This window comes from Ursus americanus, chromosome X (assembly GCF_024610735.1).
Source record: "Ursus americanus isolate L20-20 chromosome X, mUrsAme1.1.p, whole genome shotgun sequence".
NCBI lineage: Eukaryota > Metazoa > Chordata > Mammalia > Carnivora > Ursidae > Ursus > Ursus americanus.
Genome location: NC_142164.1, coordinates 63,615,244 through 63,630,376, shown reverse-complemented (window position 1 = coordinate 63,630,376; position 15,133 = coordinate 63,615,244). Strand labels below are relative to the sequence as shown.

Here is a 15,133-nt window from a genome sequence, read left to right as displayed (position 1 = left end):
TACACATCGGCTCAGTTACAGGAGGGGAGGGAGCTCAGATACATTTTTTTTCTGGTACTCTTCTTTAGGCACAATGGAGTAGGCGTTCTATTCTCTAGCCCCTAAACCCTTCCCCACCCCCTTTGCCTTTTTGTAAGAACATCTTTAGAGCCAAAAAAACTTTCTGGATGTCTTCATGTCCAGTGGAAAAATAGTTCTGCTTGTGGCTAGGGCTCTAAGTCATCCTTCCTGTTGTCTGAATCAGGGTTCTGAGTTCCTTCAGATGGCATGAGATGGGACAGAGTGTAGGCAGAGCTGGGGAGGCCTTGGCAAGCCTATGCAGGGGCTTCCTGTCTTGAGGCCCTGCAAAAATAGATCTACCAGACAGCACTCTAAACTAAGTGGCATGCTTTGCCCCCACTAGACCTCTCCTTGAAGGTCTCCCTTAGACCTTCCTAATTCCTCTCCCTTAGACAAGGCCTCCAGACCAGGCCAATCCCAAAAAAAATCTGACAGAAAAGGAGCAGTTGGCTTAGCTATGTGTCCAAGTGGAGGCAACCCTTTTAAAACTAAAGCTTTTGCTCATATCCACTGAATGTAAGCAAATGAAAAGCAGTCTTGCTATTTGCAACAATGTGGATGGAGCTAGAGAGTATTATGCTAAGCAAAATAAGTCAGTCAGAGAAAGACAAATGCCATATGATTTCAGTCATATGTCAAATTCAAGAAACAAAACAGATGAACATAGGGGGAAAAAGAGAGAGGCAAATCATAAAAAAAAACTCTTAACTAAGGAGAACAAACTGATGGTTACCAGAGAAGTGGATTAGGGGATTGGTTAAATGGGTGATGGGGATTAAGGAGCACGTTTGTTGGGATGAGCACTGGGTGTTGTTGTATGGAAGTGTTGAATCACTATATTGTACACCTGTAACTAATATTACACTGTATGTTAACTAACTGGAATTTAAATAAACACTTAAATAAAAATAAAAATAAAAATAAAGAAAAGCAATGGTGTTATAGTCGTCTTAGAATCATGAGTGCTAATACCACATCATCTCTATAGCAGAAGCCTAATCCTTTGCTGTATGAGGACTGGGTCCATCTATGGAGAGGAACTGCCTAACCATGGAGAGTATTAGTTAATTAAATGGTCAGATAAGAACTATTGCAAAACTTGTGGAGGCTTCAAAAAGAAAACAAAATTCTTCCCTAGGTTGTGCCAATATTGTCTAAGGGCAGATAGCTGGCCAAGCTGACCTTCCCATGGCCTTTTCTCTTTTGGCACTTTGCTTTCTGTTACAGAGGTTTATGGCCACAGCAGAACCTAAGAGTTTTAAGCCAGAACCTGCCTTACTTGGCCAGGCCCACTACCTATTTGAGGCTCCACTTCCCATTAAGCAGCCAGGCTACTCTGGGAGGCTAATCCATACCCTGTCCAACAACAGGAGCCGGGCTCTGGAAGTTAAAGGGACTCCTTACTTCAAGATCCCCAGGGAGATCATCTAGGGTCTGGAGTACAGGGTCTTGGGTTATCTAGACCTTGGGTAGGGTTGGGGATGAGGTTTCTCAGGAAACTACCAGCCATTTTCTGAAATATAAACGGCCCTGAGCATAGAGAAAGTAGAGTCCCATGGAGGATCTTGACTTTCCAGGATCTTGGCTCCTTGCAGACCTTTGTTGTTACTTGGGATAAAGCTTTGGCTACAAGTCTACCCATGGTGTCTAGGTGAGCAGTGGGTGAAACTGTTCTAAGGCCCTGACTTCCTTCTGGTAGCCTCTTCTCCAGCCATTGCATAGGTCAGTTCTGGCATTCTTTTGAACAATTCTCTTTGATAGGGTACTATGATTCAAACTAGAGTCATACAGACTAGAGTCAAGTCCAAGCTTTGCTGATCCCCAGTTATGCTACATTGGGTAAATTACTTCTATGAGCCTCTGTTTCCTCATCTGCAAAATAGGGATAAGAAAGTCCTGTTCTTTGTCTGTTCTGAGGGTCAGTGGTAAGTGGGGTTGTGGGTTAATGGTGGGGGGTATTCAGGTCTCAGGAGGGTGACGGGAGAGGGCAGGTGGATTGCTGGTCAGGCTGCTGAGAACAGCTCTTGGTGTTTCTCCCACAGCTCACTAAGCCTGCGTTATTTCACCTATGGGATTCTCTTTGGTTGTGGCTGTTCCTTCGCCTTTCAGCCATCTCTCGTCATCCTGGGCCACTACTTCCAACGCCGTCTGGGTCTGGCCAATGGTGTGGTGTCTGCTGGGAGTAGCATCTTCTCCATATCCTTTCCTCTTCTCATCAAAACACTGGGGGCTAAGATCAAGCTCGCCCAAACCTTCCAGGTGCTGAGTACCTTCATGTTCATTCTTACGCTGCTTTCGCTCACCTACCGGCCACTCCTACCCAGTTCCCAGGACACCCCAAACAAGAGAGGTGTCCGCACCCTGTGCCAACGCATTCTGTCTCAGCTTAGAAAGTACTTCAACATGCGAGTATTCCGCCAACGTACCTACCGCATCTGGGCCTTCGGGATTGCTGCTGCTGCCCTTGGCTACTTCGTTCCCTATGTACACCTGGTAAGGAATATTAGGGTGGACCCACCTTACCTCCAAGAAGCTGCCCTCAGCCTGCCCAAAGTTCGGAGGGTAGGGGTAGAGGACAGTGAAAGGGCAGAGCTGGGACCTTTGGGAAAAGAGACCAAACAATGTTTGAAGAAATCCAGAGTGGGAAAGAACAGACTGAGGGAAGACCTCAATGGGAAAAGGTAGAGCTCCTTAGGGGAAAGCCCATGCTTTATCAGTGGGGTTTCCCCCATCTAGATAGGTTTTCAGGAGAAGATAAGCATCATTGGGATGGAGGACTGGCCCCGATGACCAAAGGATAGGGTTTCCTAAGAGTGTGTTCTATGGAATGCTGGTCTTTGTGGTCAAATTATTTGTTCAGGAAACAACATATAATCAATCTTTCTAGCTTCATGTTGTTGCAATCTTTTAAAGGTACCAAAAATCCATAGTAAAAGAAACCCATTTCGCTTTGTTTAACTGTTGTCCACCTAAATTCTACTGCCACAGAACTGTCAGTTGTGGTCCAGTTATTATCTTCCATAAACCTTGTGTTTCTTAAAACACACTTCTGGAAGCATTACGTGGAAGTTGGTGGATCTCCTCCCCTAGTGACCTGCTGTTGCCCTAGGCTATCAGTTCTGAGTCAGGGAATGGGGAGATCTGGGGGGAGCCTTTGTATTTTCTTAGTTGTTAAGGCTGTCTGTATTCTGTCCTGCCAGGGCTTGGAAAGGGCTTGGAGATACCCACTCCCCTCAGCTATTGCTCAGAAGCCCAGAATCCAAAGAGCCAAGGCATATGAAGCCTTTTAAACAAAGAAAGCTAGTTCTGGAGCTAGGGCTACAAAGGAGTGGGTTGTAGGGGAGGAAGTTCTTGCCATGATCCAGGAATGTAAGCAGTAGAGGATTTTTGATATGTAAACAGTTAACCAGTCAGCTCTTTTTCTTCCTCCTGTCCCTGGGGGTCCTGGTGCTATGCTTTTCAGATGAAGTATGTGGAGGAAGAGTTCTTGGAAATCAAGCAGACCTGGGTGCTCTTGGTGTGTATTGGGGCTACCTCAGGCCTTGGGCGCCTTGTGTCAGGCCGTGTCAGTGACTCCATTCCTGGACTTAAGAAGATCTACTTGCAGGTGAGTGTGACCACCCAGCCCTGACCACAGTGGTGTGGGGAGGAACAACCTGCCACAGATGGTAGGTAACCCCCAGCCTTTGGGATAGAATGGTAGGCTGTTTCATTACTGTGCCCTGGGCTCCAGCTTTGACATGAGCTTGTTGTTTAACATGGGAAAGTTGATCAAATTCTCTGAGCCTCAGTTTCCCTTGCTTTCAACTGAAGACAGTCATCTTTGTTCTGCTTCCTTCATTAAGATGGAGTGAGGGTCCAGTGAGAGCAGTGTGTAAATGGAAACTCTAAGAACACTTTCAAAGAAAGCATTTATTAATAATGGCTCTTACATCTGAAATAGGGAAACTGAGGCCAGGAGCTAGATGTTGTCCCCATTGAGGACTGATCTCCTTGCTCCCCCATACTCTCTTGGAAGACCTTGGGCATCTATAGTATTCCATCGCCCATTGTTTCTGTCCTTTAAGTCCAGGTTCAAGTCATTCACTTCTTATACTTCCACAGTTACTTGTACCAGGCATTGGCTCTCAAATGCTATCTTCCTGATGGACACACAAAAAAAGTGCCAGAAAACACAACCTTACTTCCCCTCTATGGGCCTCACTTTCCTCATTTGTGCAATAAGAATAATTCTCACCTTTCCTATCTCACCTCACAGGTGAGGATCAAAATTTCTTTTGATAGGTGTGACCTGAGTTTGGGAAGTAAAAATGTTATAACCATGCAACATTTTAATCTTTTGGACAGTAATACAGTGCCTCATATTGTGGGCAGTAGCCACCTGGATGCTAGAAAGGCCACTTCCTGTGTGGCCTGGGCTCTGGTCTGGCTTCAGACTACTGTTCAAGCTGTCTGTCTTTACCTGGCAGCAGTATTGCCTTTCTGACCTCGTTCATGCTTTTTGCTCCTGCAGCTGGGTTTACCAGAAGGTACATGAATGTGGAACCCTGTGAAGGGGCAACAGCAGCCCCTCAAAATATGTTGTCACAAATAATCCATTAAAAAGGTAGTTGAGTTCTGACTCTCCTGGTAAAGCCCTAATAGCACTTCCAAGGAACCCTGACAGGGGCCCTGATATAGTAGGGATTTCTTTGTCTTCTGACAGCCCCAAGTGTTTTCCTAAATACTCTACGTCTTAGACGAGAATATGATTAAAGTTTTCTATTGTATTTAACTCTGTGTTAAATTTGCAAAAGCACTTTCATCATATTCCACTTTATGCTAAGTGATGGATGGCAGAACTATGTCCCAGAGATAAGTGACTCGACTGAAGTCAACTCAAAAGACTATGATTGAGATAAACCAGTTATGAAATTCTGAATTCCTGTGCAAATATCAGCAAGTACCTTATCTGGGTAGCTTTTTGCATAGGAGAATGTGTGGATTTTTCATCCTCTTCCATATACCACCCCTGTAAGTCTTCCCTGTCATTACCAGCTGCTCCAAGATGCTAATGGTACTGGAAATCAGGGTAAGCTAGTATTTGGCCAGGACTTTATCTTAAGGAAAAGCAGCAGCCCCTGCCTAGCCATAATAGCTCATTTCTCACCACAGTCCCTAGGAGAGAAATAGGGCCCAAGCAGCTTTTGCTTTCTTATGTGCAGAGGGATTTCCAAGGGAGGTAGAGGCATTGACAAGTCAGAAGGAGAGCTAGACTTAGGGCTCAGTACTTCCCCTACACACCCAACACTCTCTCTCCTCTGTTCCGGTCTTACTTGACCCAGTTTTACCACTTAGAATAATATAAAATTATCTTAGAATGTTATAGCTAAAATATGTCTTTGTCAATTGTAGTCCAATTCCCTCATTTTACAAATTGAGGAACTGAGGCCTAGAAAGGGAAAGTGATTTGTCCAAACTCTTCTTGGTGGCCAATGTCTCAGGCAGAGAGCACAAGACATGGATAAACTTCTTTCTCTTGAACTACTCAAGATACTCCATCACAGGAATTTGCCTCACATTCTCCCTGGGTCAGATGCAGGAGTATAGGCCTGGGAGAAGAAAGGAGTATACACAACTTCAGATTCTGAAGAAATATCCACTAGACCCTGTGGTTCCCACTGTTAGTAAAGATAGACACATGTATCTGGTGTCAAGCCCCTGGACAGTCTGTTAAAAAGAAATGGTGACAACCTGCAGGACAACCTCACTTTGGGCCAGTTCTAAAGGTCTGATTCTCACTTCAAACAGAGATTTTAATCTAAACTTGGCAAGGCCTCATGGAGGATGTTAACGGGCAGCTAGATACAATAGGTAGTAATTAGAGATGACTGAAATCAGTTAATGGGGTCCTTTGGATTGTATAATGGTATTAAGTCTTAATTGCCATACTTAATTGCCATTATGGCTTGGTTGGTAGGTGGGTCTGGTTTTATCTTATAGTTGTGCATGAATCTCCTAAAGGAGAAGCTGGGATATCAGGGTTCTTATTCCTAGATTCCACCTAGGTATCCCAAAACAGCCTAGGCAAAGTTCAAAAATCTTCCGACAAAGAGATTTCCTCAGATGGCACAGCCAGGACATTTCTTATCCTCTCTAAGAACCAACTGATCAACCTAGCAAACCCACTGCCAGTACAACACGGAAAATCTTCAGGGCTTGAAACAGCCTTGACCCTCCTACCCCATTCATGTGGTGATGTGGTGATTTACCCTTCCTGGGTAAGTCTGCCTGCCTGTGTGAAGGATTAGAAAATCGTGGATCCTGTCAAGGACTTAGTAAACAGATCAGGTCTTAGCCCTGACCCTGGGATGACCTGGCTCTGCTGGCTAGAGTGGGTGGGAGGAGGGGGTTTATTTCTCTGTCTACAGCCCAGGTCTTCAGTCGGACTCACTGACACAGGTTGCAGATGACCTTAATCAAAAGGCCAGCTGTGTTTCCAATTGCTCTTCTCTCTGTTGAGTGGGAAAAACTATCTTCTGGAAAGGCAGTTTCTTTGTTTTTGAGTCAATTTGCTCAGCCCAAAGAAAGCCCAGTGGCTAGTCAATGCCCCTAAGTTGGATTCAGTCTCCCAAGAACCCCTCCTAGTATCTTAGTTCTCCTTAAAGTTCCCCTTGTTGCCCTTTGCATGGTGCCCAGCCAAGTCCAGAGGACCTCACAGCCATGCTATCTGAGATGGTGGTGTGTCTCATATCCTGTATCATAAGGAACCTGGGTGAACCTCCCAATGGTTTCCTTCATGACAAGGTGTTTTCTAAAAGCAGTCACCCACATAAGTGGGCACTGGGTCCTTCCTCATTTCAGGAAGCTGTGACCCATTCATACCCCCATCTAATCATCATTAGAGTTATCCTCACTTCCTTCCCTTCCTCTTCCCGTATCTTACTTGGATCTGAGAACACCCTAGCATGGTCTGATTCCAGACCCTAATGCCTGGGACAGCCAAACACAAGATCAAAACAACAGCAATTTCATTTAGCTTACAGTTCAGTGAAAAGACAGTTTCCTTTTTTTTTCAAGATTTTATTTATTTATTTGAGAGAGGGAGCATGAGAGGGGGGATGGTCAGAGGGAGAAGCAGACTCCCCGCTGAGCACGGAGCCTGATGAGGGACTCAATCCTGGGACTCCAGCATCATGACCTGAGCCAAAGGCAGTCACTTAACCAACTGAGCCACCCAGACGCCCAGAAAGACAACTTCTTAAGGACAGGGGACATGCCCCCTAACTTTTTAAAAAATCCTGATGGAATCACAGTTAAACAGGAGCTCTCTTAAAAACCTTGAATCCTTCAGTGCAGGACTTAGAAGGGGCCTAAGTAACTATTTAGCCTAACTGCTCTCTCTGTTGACAGCCCCTGTTCCAATTTTAGATGGTAGAAATGAAACCCTGAGAAAGGAGATATGATTTACTATGTGGTCTTGACTGACAAGCACAACATGACCTAAGGCCCTTGCTCCTCTAGGTCATCTCCTTCCTGCTCCTGGGCCTGATGTCCATGATGATTCCCCTGTGCCGGGGCTTCGGGGGCCTCATCGTTGTCTGCCTCTTCCTGGGCCTGTGTGATGGCTTCTTCATCACCATCATGGCCCCCATCGCATTTGAGCTGGTAGGCCCAATGCAGGCCTCACAAGCAATTGGCTACCTCCTTGGCATGATGGCCCTGCCGATGATTGCTGGGCCCCCCATTGCAGGTGAGGCTGATATTACAGGGAGGGCATGAGTGGGGGAGTCCTGTCTTCCCTGGGCCCTAGCAATCCTGAGCACTTCTGCTTGAAATCCCTTTTACTCTTATTCTCTATTTAAGCAGCCTTGTTACAGTGCATGAAACCCCTTACCACTATTGGTGGAAGAGGCTAAGTATAGGATATGTGCATGGATTCATTTTTTTGGGAATGGGCTTTTCATGGCTCTCTATCTGTTTCAGTGGGGTTTTATTTTAGACAGCCTGGCTGATACCGAGAGGGTAGAGAGAGAAATGGGTTTGGCCTTCTTGATCATTCTATTGGTCCAGTATCTTCTCTCTCTCTCTCTCTTTATAGGAAAGTAATTATTTGCAAGGTAGTTGGGAAGGAAGAGAAGAGAAAGTGGACCCTGGCTTTATTAAGGCTTAGAGACACCCCTCTCCTTCTTCTGAACTGAGCCTGTAGAAGAGATTTGATTAAAGCCAAATCTCAGGACTGAGCCAGTAAGGCTTACTTCCAGCAGGTAGCAGGCAAACTGTTGGCTTGCAGTCTTTCAGTACTCCCAGTTTCCTTCTCTACTCTCCAAGAACAGCATTGTTGATACCCCAGGGAATATAGGAAACAAGGGAAAACCAATGAAAAGAGGACTCCATTTCTTTTCTTTAGGATTTATTGCAAATGCTGATTCATGGGCTAGGTTCTCTAGGCTGGCCAACTGGGCTAACTCAACAAAAACATAAGAAATAGGAAGATTGGTAGGAGAAGAAAGGGAAGAATGAAGGGGGGGTAAACAGAAGGGGAAATGAACCATGAGAGACTGTGGACTCTGAGAAACAAACTGAGGTCCTCAGAGGGGAGGGGGGTAGGGGAATGGGATAGGCCAGTGATGGGTATTAAGGAGGGCACATATTGCATGGTGCACTGGGTGTTATACATAAATAATGAATCATGGAACATTGCATCAAAAACTGGGGATGTATTGTATGGTGACTAATAAAACAAAATAAAAATTATTTTAAAAAATACCCCTTGAACACCAATTCTGTGTAAGGCACTATAAGGGCATGTCATGCTGTGTGACAGTGACAAGAGCTTCCACCCAGGCCCTGTGCAACAGCCACACTGCTCACTGGGAGAGGGGAGCCTCTACGCAGCCTCTGATCCCAGAGGTGGATCCCAGAATCCACGTCTCTTTCTATTTTGCTTACCATCTAAGCAGCTCAAGGGTTGACTTGCCTTTCCTCAGTAGTATTTTTGGGCTCATCTTTCCTATGAGGTATCCCACGTTATCTTCTGCAGGGATTCCTTGCATACTGTGCCAACTATATTCATGGTATTGGCAACCTGTAGGAACCCAGAGGGGCCAATCATATGTGTAATTGGGATGAAGAATATATATATATCCTTCTCAGTGTGAATGGGAACTTCAGAGAAAGGGCATTTCCAGGAAAGAGAAAATAGGAACTTAGCTGAACAGTTCCACAAGAACACTCTAGTCTAAGTTGGAGGTTGGAGGGTGTATCACTATGAGTCAAGACAAGGCTTTGCCATCTTTTGTGGAACTCTTTTAAACTAGGTTCCCTCCTAAATCCATATCTAGGAGTGACCAGAAGTTAAGCTGTAGCTTCATGAAAGTAAAAATGGAGAACTTTAAGAGAAGCTTCATTAGCCCCTTTCATAATAAGCATTAACCTCAAGGGCCTGCAGCCCCATCACCTCAGGGAGGAGCCACCTGATTTGTAACAAAGGTTTTATTATTATTTTTTCATTATGAATGTTTAAATTGTGGGGGGATTTTGGTCAAGGTAGTGCAGGCCAAGGTTCTCTGGATAGGCATTTTTATGGCCCCTGAAAAAGTCAGAGAACACCTTTGGGCAGGAGGGCAAAGCTGAACTTGACTTGTCTTTCTTGACTGTTTCAGGACTCCTCCGCAACTGTTTTGGGGACTACCATGTGGCCTTCTACTTTGCTGGTGTGCCCCCCATCATTGGGGCTATAATCCTATTCTTCGTACCTCTGATGCATCAAAGGATGTTCAAGAAAGAGCAAAGGGATTCCAGCAAGGATAAGATGTTGGCCCCTGATGCAGACCCAAACGGGGAGCTGCTGCCAGGTTCCCCCATCCCTGAGGAACCAATCTAATGCATTTTACTTGCCATTGTGTGCTCCTCCCCAGCCCTTTCCCTTCACCCCACCCTGCTCAGCATTTACATTTTTGCCATCAGCACACTTGTTCTCAAACATGCACACACAGCAGTTCAGCCACCTGACCAGCCCCTTGGAGCCAAAGCTCCTGTTAAACTCATTAACCAAATTCTCCCTGTGAATGCCTTTAAACTTGCCAGGGTCCTTCTCTCAGGATCTAGGAAACCTTGGGATCCCCCTGGTCTTTGGAACATCTCCATATACTTTCTAAATACCTGGAGATGTTACCTCCTGGCCCCAGCTTGCTAGTTACCCACTAAAAGCAACTTCCAAAGGTGCTACTGTGTCCCTAGGAGCCTGGTGGGAAGACCCAAGCCTCTGTGTGCTCAGGAGTTCCTTGCCATCTGTCCTTGGGAGTCATTGGTAAGAGGGCAGAGAAACGGCAGAGAGGTAAAATCAGACAAGGAGACTTGCTTAGTCTCAGAGTCTCTGAGGCCTGTGGTTTCCCAAGAGCTGTGGGTGACATCACTTTACAAGTGTACAAATAAGTCTCCCCACCATATAGTTGGTTAACAGTCTTCTTCCTTCTTCCTTTCTTCATTTTTTCCCCTTTACTCCTTCTTCTCCCTTCTCTTCCCCCTCTACTTCTTTTTATGACTGTCATAGATGCATGGGTGCTTGAAGACAGAAGGGACCTAGAGCTTGGGCCAATCAGCCTCACCTTGGCCCAGCCCACCCCTAACATGATCATCAATTCCACTCATCTCAGGCTGAGCTACATCTCATTTTTTGGCTCAAGCTGCTATAATTATAAACTGGAAGATTCAATATCACATAGGGAAGGGACCTTAAACACCATAAAGTTCCACTCACTGATTTTTACAGATTTCCCAGGCCAGTGCATTAACCTGCAGGCACTTCCAGCTCCCCATCTGTGTATTCACCTGTCAAAATGTGAAGAAATTCCTTTCATCTCAGCAGGCAGAGGAGGGCTGATGATGGGGGAGGGCATGGTTGGGGGAGGGGCAATAGTTATTGACCTGGCAAAGGACCAACTCCTCCATTTCTCATTTGCCATGATAGGTTAATATTTCCACCTGGGTCAGGGCGGGAAAGGGGCTGTTTTAGGGAAGATCCCATCCCAACCTGGATCCCCAAAAGGTAGAGGCAGCAGCTACATGTAGGATTTAACAATTTCTTTTAGGAAGAGGAAACCATCTTAACCTTTACAACGCAATATGTCTCCCATGCTGGGCATCCTGAGCCACTCTGCTTAGTGGGCATTAAAGGTGCCAGGAAAGGTAGGCTCTGGGCCATCTTAATCCTTCTGAAATAGGGGCCAGACGCTTCCCCATGCTCAGATTCTGAGCACCATTCTTGCTGAAGAGCATTCCCAGCCAGGCTGTGTCCAAGCCAGCACAACTCACCTCCTTAGGAGTTCAGCCTCTCTCCTTACTTGGCCTCTTTGTGTCTCTTTCTCTGTATTCTGGGCCTTTGTCTGTTGTGCTCCTGTTACCCTAATATTTCATCACCTTCTTGTCAGACATCCTTGGCTGTTATTGGAGCTAACAGTGACTTGCCACCCTTAGCCAGGGCCATCCAGGGCCAGGAGGATGAGGTTGCCTGTGAGGGGCTCCAAAGAAGACAGTGGTCCCTAACCATGACATTTTCCGTTACAAACAGGCAGCTTGGGCATGGTTGGCCTATGATGGCTGCATTCAAGGCCAAAGTCCTACGCCCCCTCCATTGGTCCTAGTCCAGCTTTTATCAACTTCCCAAAGGAAAACTCACTGGCTCTTAGCCCTGTGGGTAGAAAGGGGCCTAATTACTATCCTCCTGGCTCAAAGAGCAGTGGGACAGGAGAAGCTGAGCCCCAGGAGCCTCGTAACTCCAAGGAGAGACCATTGAAAATGTTGGAGCAACAAAGCCCCTGTGCCCATTCTTCCTGTCCCACCCCCACCAAGTCATTGGAGGGCAGTTCTGCAGGGCCTCCTTTGTTGTTCAAGGTAAAGAAAGCTCTTAAAAATCAGGCTGCCAACCACTTCTCTCCAGATCAAAGAAAGACATTCACGGGTCCCAAATCTGCCCTATCAGTTGTCAAATAACATAGTGGGGTGTCAGTTTACTTCTTCCACATATGTGCATGTACATGTGTGAGCTTGTGTGCTTTTGGAGAGAATGTTGGTTGGTGAAAGCAGCTCAGTATTAATATTTAGGGTAGGATGCAGCCTCTAATGCACCACAGTTAAATCTAGGAGAACGAACAAAATTTGGGAGCTTGAGATCTGGGACATTTAAATCCTCAAAAGGATTGGAACAAAATAAACATATCTAAAAATCTAGATTTGGTATGTGTGTTGTCTACAGGGTGAAATAGTCTTAACCTAGTTAACAGCAGGAAGTTTGGCTTCAAAACTGAAATCTCATTTCAAATAAAATTTCTGCCAGGGTCTATACTCTCTGTAAGAGCAGAAATTGGAAAAGGATCTCTATAGGGGTTCTGGAGTTGGGTGGACTATTCAGGATTAGATTTTTAGGGAGCTCTGAAGTGGAATAGTATTCACTCTACAAAATGAGAACACAGTTAGCAGATAAGCCAAGTAGAGACCTCACCAATGCCACCACCTTGCTACATACATGCCATGTTGAAAATGGGCAAAGACCTTAGGAACAATCCATTTTAATCTGCTCCCTCGTTATTGATGGGAGAACCTAAAGGGACTGGTATAGCTGGGTTACACAGCCAGACAGCAGCAGACCCTGGAGTTGGTGATGCAGAAGAGAGACCTACAACAATGACAAAGCTGGGAGTAACTTTGTCCATCCTCTAATTTTTGTCCATCCTTTGTCCGTCCACTGATTTAAGTGGAGAAACTGAGGCCTAGATATAGCAAGAGGCTGAGCAGGAGTTCATCAGTGGCAGAGCATGCTGAGACTTGAACTCAGGTAAATGACTTCCAGTCCAAATCCCTTATTTTACAGATGAGGAAACCAAGAAGGGAAAAATGGCTTGTCTCCTTCATTTAACAACTATGTAGTGAGCCCATTTCCACAAGGGTGTCAAAAGGACCAGCTCCAAGCAAAAATGAAATCTGAGCAAAGTTTGATTTTAGCATATCCCATTTTTTTCACGATTACCCTCATTCCCAACCAACACATACTTCTGGTGTTCTCTCTTCCAAAGCACTCCAGATTTTCATGCAGCCTTGGCCTTGGCAAGCTGGTCCCACCTACTGCTCTTCTAACCCCGGGAAACCAAGAGGTACAAATAAAGTCCATCTCTCTGTGGCCATACACTGAACAGGGGAAGGGTAACGAGAGGGGACTGGTTTCCTCTGAGACAGGGTAGTTTACCACTCAGCTCTTGGTGATTGTTGTTTCTCCCCTGACTCAGTGCAGACATCCTCAGGCTGCCAGCCTCTTCATCTCCTCCCAATGAGACTAATTACTCTGTTCTGCTGCCTAGCCCTAGGCTCTCCCACCCAAGTTCTGCTGCCCCATCAGTCCCTCCTCCAGTAGCCCCAAGGCCCCAGTCTGCGTTTGATCACTCAGATCATTAGATTTCAAAGCCTTGGAATCCCATAATTTTTATGAGCACACGCTCTCCTCCAGGGCCTTTTCATGTCTGAAGAGGGAGCCAGCAAGCTCCCTGCCACTTCTCCACAGCAACAGAGCAGGCCAGCTGAAAGGAATTATGGGTGCCCCCAGGAAATCCCTGATGTCTGACAGCTGGTGCCTAGATAGGGTGGGTGCTGGTTTGAACCAGAAACCTTAGTTCTGAAATTTTAATGAGCTGAAATGTACAGGAGACTCCAGAGGCACAAAGAAAGGGATTAGATACCCAACTCCTGCAGGGACTGAGGACGTTTTGCTTTAGAAGGCCATCAATTCCTGCCTTCCAGCTCTCCCTAGTGGTCACCAAGCAGAGTTCCATGACTGATTTTCAAGTCCTAAAGAAATATTTTCTAGGGACCTGCTATGTGTCAGGCACTCTGCTAGAACTCAGGGATTTCAGAACGAAGGAAGAAGAGGTGGGGAAAACTAAGAGAAAAAAAACACACACAGGAGAAGGAATTTGTACTATCTTTTTTCTGAGATACCTTTTTCTCTTCTGGATCCCAGCAGCCCAGAGCTTACTGACTTCAGAGCCTTTGGGACAGGACAGGAACCGCCAGGGCCCTTTCAGGACCGAGGCCCCAGCATTTCCATCTTCTCACTGCCCGGAGACTGGCCTCCTCCTGGCCAAAGCCCCTTGGAAGAATTATGCACTCCTCAGCATTGTTTTCCTGCTGAGCCAGAGCCCAGCCGGATAAAATTAGCCCATTGCTCACTTCTAACAAGTGCCAGAGCTGAGCCCAGCACCGCTCCTGACTGGCCAGTAGGACGCCTGGACTGACAGCACCTGTCGAGGGCCCCCAGCCCATAGCCTCCTTGTTGCCCCAGCCTACCTACACGAGGGATGGGAGGCTACAGACAGGCGACCACTACCCTTTTTCCACTGCACACCCACCCTACACTGCCCTTGCAATGACTGGGCCCTGGGATCCGGGGATGGGGGTGCTAACTGGTACCACTTCCCACCAGGTCTCCATGCCCACCCCACACTTCCACTCGGGGAATGCCTGGGGATGGAGATGGGGCTGGGGGCCCTGGGGCCCTGGCTGCGGCATTTCTTGGTTCTGCCACAGGCCTCTGGTCACCTTGGGTGAGGAAGGGCAGGACTCCTGCCCCTCCATGGCCCTCCATCCCCTTCCGCATCTGGGAAGGGTAAGAACCTGGGAGACGCGCCACAGAGATATATCTGACCCTGCTACTCAGATGGGAATCAGGACCGCCCAGGGGAAGGGGACGGGAAGGAAGCCTGGAGAACCTAACCTCAGGCCCTACCAACTGTCCGGGGAGCCAGATGAATAGACTGTAGCTGCCATGTGTCCTGGGCTCAGGTGCTCCTAGATCCCCCGCCCCCACTGCCCTGCCTGTGCCGCTGCCACCACCAGGGACTGCAGCGTCGCCGCCCCCCACCCACCGAGCGCTTGATCCAGAGCCCTGGAGGTGATCCAGGCTGCACGGGCGATAACCCTTTCCTACCAGCGGCTCTCTTCTCTCTTCCCCCTACTTGATCTGGCCCCAAGGCCCCAAGGACGGAGTCGGCCTGTAGCTGGCGAAGGATCTAAGTGATTCTAGGCAAGGGGCTCTCGGAGATGA

At 46.9% G+C, this 15,133-nt stretch overlaps 1 protein-coding gene across 1 annotated transcript in view; it reads left to right on the top strand.

Annotated features, from left to right (window-relative positions):
- Positions 1-12,270, top strand: part of SLC16A2 (solute carrier family 16 member 2) — a 120,659-nt gene extending 108,389 nt beyond the window's left edge. The window contains exons 3-6 of the mRNA XM_045799437.2: positions 2,103-2,553; positions 3,524-3,667; positions 7,564-7,792; positions 9,705-12,270. Coding sequence (XP_045655393.1) covers positions 2,103-2,553; positions 3,524-3,667; positions 7,564-7,792; positions 9,705-9,925 — 1,045 coding nt within the window. The 3' untranslated portion in view covers positions 9,926-12,270. The remainder of the gene's footprint in view (positions 1-2,102; positions 2,554-3,523; positions 3,668-7,563; positions 7,793-9,704) is intronic.
- Positions 12,271-15,133: the final 2,863 nt, after the last annotated feature.